Source organism: Limulus polyphemus, unplaced genomic scaffold (assembly GCF_000517525.1).
Source record: "Limulus polyphemus unplaced genomic scaffold, Limulus_polyphemus-2.1.2 Scaffold12, whole genome shotgun sequence".
Taxonomy (NCBI): Eukaryota; Metazoa; Arthropoda; class Merostomata; order Xiphosura; family Limulidae; genus Limulus; species Limulus polyphemus.
In genome coordinates this window covers 1,748,689-1,754,688 of record NW_013665622.1, presented here as the reverse complement: position 1 = coordinate 1,754,688, position 6,000 = coordinate 1,748,689, and the positions used below count along the sequence as shown (strand labels likewise).

At 27.9% G+C, this 6,000-nt stretch overlaps 1 protein-coding gene across 2 annotated transcripts in view; it reads right to left on the bottom strand.

Moving 5' to 3' along the window:
* Positions 1-947: 947 nt before the first annotated feature.
* LOC106478878 (collagen type IV alpha-3-binding protein-like) overlaps positions 948-6,000 on the bottom strand; it is a 35,340-nt gene continuing 30,287 nt past the window's right edge. For both annotated transcript variants that reach the window (XM_013939461.2, XM_022382748.1), the window contains 4 exons: positions 4,415-4,478; positions 3,669-3,871; positions 2,460-2,586; positions 948-1,559 (listed from right to left, as the gene is read on the bottom strand). In XM_013939461.2, coding sequence (XP_013794915.1) covers positions 1,432-1,559; positions 2,460-2,586; positions 3,669-3,871; positions 4,415-4,478 — 522 coding nt within the window. In that variant the 3' untranslated portion in view covers positions 948-1,431. The remainder of the gene's footprint in view (positions 1,560-2,459; positions 2,587-3,668; positions 3,872-4,414; positions 4,479-6,000) is intronic.

Sequence of the window (6,000 nt, the reverse complement as noted above, 5' to 3'; positions counted from 1 at the left end):
AATATTACTGGTTTCTCATCGGACATTAGTGGTTTTATGAAAATATTATCTTACTTCATCGGTCCAACAATTCAGTGCTAGCTAGCTTCCCGACAATTTGTACGTACATCAATTTCAAGTTAACTCACTGGATATCAAGGAGACTGAACTAGAAAGACGATTTTAGGTTATTTGTAAGTTAGTGAAATTTCTGTTTATGAAACTTTGTAATAATTAATCATAATAGTTGCTATTGTAAATTATACTGTTGTGTATATATATATATATATATTAAAACGTATTTGCGTGAAAAACGAAGACAGTGTGTGTCAATCTTGTTGGCAGACAGTGTAAATAAATTAAATAAAATATCGGCTTCGGACTATTGTAAATTCTCAATACGTAACAACGATATATATACTGTTTTCTATATTTTTAATTGTACACTTGATCATTGTAAAGTCTCTCTTAGTAAGGGTGTAATTCCAATAACCTATAAACAGAGGGGAAACTTTGGGATTCAAAAATTAATAAGAAAACCTCAGCTAATATGTGGGTATTTAATACAGGTTTTAAATCATTTGACCAGTTTTTGACTGATTGAAAAATAAATAGTTGAAGAACATACTTGGAAAAGTGACTGTCAGTTATATATATGTATAGAATTACTATTAAATTACAAATAGATGCATCAATTAATTATGTGTTTTAACATCATTCTTTATAGTTGAGAATGCTGTCATTTTCCATGATGAAAGTGAACTTTAAGTCACCATAATGTCAGAATAAAGTTTTTCTAATTGCTGTCAGATATATTTCTTCTAGTAATGGCTTAACACAATGTAAAAATACACAGGGTACTCTATATTGTGGTGGTAAAGATCTTGGTCTATTTACAATTTTATATATATTACCCTCTGTAATAAAGCAATTTAAAAAGGTAAATGTGCTAATAAATAACAGCCATATCAGTAACAAGACGTTTTATTTCATCATGCTGCTGTACAAACTCCACTGTGCAGATTACTGAAATATTTGGAACAAGCAACTATTTACATCATCAATCTGTGAATCAATGAATGGAAATATGAGATTTTTTTTATCATTTTCCTTTTTTTGGTCTCATGAGTAACAATGGCTTATAAAATAGCCATAATAATTTCTTCCATTCCCGGCTAAGCCAGTCTCTTTTTCAGTTAAATATCTGGGCACATTTAACATCAAAATATTAACTATAATTCTTATTTTTATTATATTTTTTTTTACAAATCATGAGGTAAGGCAAAAAACAGTTTTTCAAAAACTTTACTATTTGAATTATTTTAGAGCACATTAATTACACCAGTTTCAGTTCAAAATATAGTAGTAAAGCTTTTGTTAAAACAATGAAATCAATCCACCTGCTATATAAGAAAAAGCACCTCCTCCAATTTTACATGGAAATATTTTCATTTAAAACATGATAGGCTTGGTTTCTGTCATATCTTTAACATATTGGGTAAACCTTTTCAGAAATTTTGGGTACTCCCGCTTATAGACGGCACGAAGGACTGAGGCTGGAGCCCAACCACCAGGGTTAACTAAGAAAGAAAACATACAGAAATAATTCTGTAAAAAAATTTAAATTACCTTAATGTAAGATCACTAGCTTTACTCTATCAAAAGAAATGTAGTTGTATTAGAACCAATACAATGAATATCATCCGACATTCACAAAAAATGAGTACAGTTACAGTATTAGAGCAACAAAATAACCCCTATATATCATCAAACAGTATTGTCTATTCTAACAATTACATCATTTAACATTCACTACAACAAACAGAAATATCTATTCTAAAACAATTACTGCCTAGGTTAGTTTATTAAATATTTTTGGCTATACTGTTTAAAATAATTTTTTAATTGTTGTATTATAATAAAAATATTGTTAACAATGAGTGTACCCAACTGACTATTCCACACTAACTTATAATTTTGATCTTTTCTGATGTCTTAAGTTATAAACATTTGTTTATGTAAGACTTACGAAGTTTGTTTTAACCTTTAAGTATAAAACAATTCAAACTAATATACTTCTAGAAAATATTTTCCGTAATTGCCAAAAAACAAAATCACAATTTCATTCTTCAAAGATTGTGTAACTCTATAAATCAGATATTGATCTGTAGATATTATATAAATATTAAACAAAATGATCAAATTAAAAGCAAATTCAATACATACAATTTCTTTCAGACTTCCAAAATTAACATACCTTTCTAATTTGAATATATTTTTCAAGTTTATTTGTTACACATCATTTTCCTGCTTGTTTTTCACAAACGTTTACAGTAAAGCTGAGCTATTCAGTATATCTTTAAAAAAAAACTGCTTTGATATCTATGTTTCACTGCATCTTAGCTTGATAAAATTGTAAGGATCAAATGGTGACTTCTTACAGAACATAATGGTATTTAACTTAATACAAAAGCACTTACTGGTTGAGCAGTAAATAATCTTGCAGGTTAAGTTTTCCCTTTTTATCTCCTCATTTTCAGCAGGTGGGTCAATAAAAGTCTGACAAACTAAACTAATGGTAAGAAATACTCGAACACATTTTCCAACCTTAGAGAGACAGAAAAAAAAAGGTTAGTTTTTATGAATCTGTTGGAATTTGTCGACTTTTATTCAGCAAAGATTATGATAGTTACTAAAGTAATAGGCTAAAAATTTCTACTGTTTTTAGTAACATAAAAGTACCTGCTTTAGTAATATAAAAATAATTAAAAAAACAACAACAACAGAGATTTTAGAACATACATAAAACAAATGTATTTTCTCATCTTACAAATTACCACAACTGTTTATATAAACTCTTTCCAGTCCAGAATCTCGCTTGAATTATGAAAGCAAATGACAAAGTCATAAAAAAAATTCTGTGATCCCTCTAATACCTTACAAGATATAATTGTAACTAAAATTTTCAGATTTTGAATTTTGTTTTGATGTATTTTTATGAACAATTTGTTTTATATAAATAATAAATATAAAAGAAAGCTTTCTTTCTTCTTGTTTTGTCTTGACTGAACCACTACTCAAGTTTTCATGAGTTAACTATACCTATCCACTTTTAAGCCTTTTCTGGAATTAAGTTGTTTTTTCTGACAGACATACAAAAGATTTAACATTTTAAGTTATAGAAAAAAAAAAGCAGTCATGTATTTACCTTAAAGAAGTCAAACTGCTGAAACAATTAATATAATTTTATAGTAAGTAGTTTTACTGACATTAAAAAGTCTTCCTCATTTATTGGTATGCTAAAATCAATGATTTCTTCTAATGCATGGCTTTGATAAGTAAAGACAGATGTTAAATTCAAGCCTATATACATTTGTCACAAACATTAAAAATAAAAAGTACAGAAAAACAAATATGAAACTGAAAAAACTAATAAGCAATTTACCTGTGAAATTTAAACATGTGGATGGGAACTATTCAAACAAAAACTCACCTGAAATCTATAATTTTTGGGGGTAAATTTATCCCATGAATAATAAATGTATGCCTTTGTATATTTTATTTCAAGCTTTTTGTGATTTATGAAATGTCTTCAGTAGGCCAATACTCCATCAATAATTGAGTAATATAATGTGTGTATATGTATAAATATATGTAGAAGTAGTAAAAAAATAGGGAAAAATAAATACCGGGACATCGTCATGTTCTGTGGAATGATTACAAACGATCCAGATATCTTGTGCATCTTGATCATCATTGTTAGGTACTTGTCTTATATGCGACCAGAACAAGGCATCTCGTTGAGTGGCAGGCCATACTCTTTTGTGAACTTGATGAAATATCAATGTATTAGCATCAATCTCTTCAATTATTTTCATTGACTCAAGTGTTGCTGTTAGAAGAAAAATGTTTTAAAAACATTAAGTGAAAATCTGAAACAAGCACTTCAACTATCAATACTGTTCAATTTTAAAAAACAGGAATATTTATTTGTTTAGTACAATGCTTCATAAAAGGCTACCTGCACTCTGTCCACTGCAGGGAACCCAACCACAGATTTTAACATTGTAAGTCCATAAACTTACTACAGATCCAAAGGCAAGAAGGAAGTGAATAATTATTATATTAACCAAAGACAATATTTTTCTTATTTTTTCTTAAAGAACAATCATTTAAGCATGGGCAACATAAAAACCAATCAAACTATTACAAACACAAAAAATATGCTTTTGTGAATAAAATTAATTCATCAATACAGTTAAACTTATTTCTAAGTGGTTGTAATAACAAGTTACACACATGCACTTAACTAAACTGCCTTAATCAAGCTGTTAGCATTCTATACTTAAATACAAAACTAAGAAAGAAACAACAAATACTATGTTGTTGTTTTTTTTAAATTATTTTACATTTGTATACATGAAAGACCACATACTCTCCCACTCAAACCGAACATCGGGATTAAAGAAATAATGACACACTTCATGTCCTGTCACACCCTGTAAGAAAAACAAAACAGTTTCAGTCATCAAAGTTTATAAACAAATGTTTCACTCTCAAATTATCACCTCTTTTTCATTCAAATATTAATAGAAAATGTCACAAATAATGTGTGAAAATACTCTTGAAACATTATTCTGCAATGTAAACAACTAATTAAAACAATAATTTAATATAGAACTCTGAATTAATCAAACTACTTGAAAACAAACACACACAATGATCTTTAAATCTGTCAATTTTGAAATAGATTAGTTCATCTTATAAACTATATATATACACAATATTCATGTCTAACATAAAATATATATAGCTAAACCAACAAATATATTTATAATCCCACAAATAAGACTAAATTTTCAACCAATTAAAACTAGAAACAAATTTTGCAAACTAGATTTTCAAATGCTTAAAATAATTTTAATTATAAAATCATATTTTGTTTTTTCATCAACTTCTCAGTTCTCTTTCAATAACATCTGAATGGGGAAAAAAGGACAATCTTTCTAATACTAGTTCCAGAGATTATTTGTGTAGACAAAAATCATTGAATTTTTAATTTTCATATCTTTATTTTTCCTATCCCTCCTTCAAAGTGTGCCAACTTAGGCAATTGGCAATGACCAAGTTGTGTTTTTTGGTTAACCTGTGAAAAATATTAAATAAAAATTCTCCATGAGCTGTTCATGCATTGTGTAATTTGATATCTTGTTTACCATAATTTGAGCTATGCTTTTGCCAGCCAGGTGGCTTATTGCAAGTTTAGCAACTAGACATGGTTTAGCTTTTGCTACATTTAGTGTTAGAATAGAGAAAATAAGGAATGAAGTATCAAGTTTTACCAGAAGAAACTTTTGATATTTATTTTGGAGGTTCTAAAGGTTATGGAAATGAGATATGAAAACTGTAAGATGAGAAAAGTACTTTTATTCTTAACATGAAAATTGCATTGCACTCAGACTAGCCAGAGAGGGAGTCAGAGAGACTCCATAAAGTCCCAAATTTTTAGTAAAAATACTTCATTAAAAATTCTGAATTTTCTCATACAATATATTCATAATGTTTACTGAAAGGTTGCCAAACGTTTTGAAATTACATGTAATAAATTAAGAGTATAGTAAACATTGTTTTGTATAGCTTCACAGAAATGGTGGTTGGTGCAATGCACCAATACCATACATATAGGGTTAAGTATTTTATCAAAAGAAAAATTGAGAATATTTGTTGTTGTTTTTTTTTATTTTAGAGTTAAATTAATACTACTCCAGTTACTTTTGATAAATATATATATCAATAAATAAAACAAGAAATTTACCACTTACCTTTGCTTAAAGGAATATTCAGACTAGAAAACATACTCTTACCTTACTTCACTAAGACTACTTTTTCCGCACTATATTAGTTGTACAAAAAATAATTCACGTAGCTTTCAAATATGCATTTTGAAACACAAGCAGAACAACTACTGTAATTTATCTGGCTTTCTAAATGACCCATAAGAAAAAAAAAAAGATTTAAAAA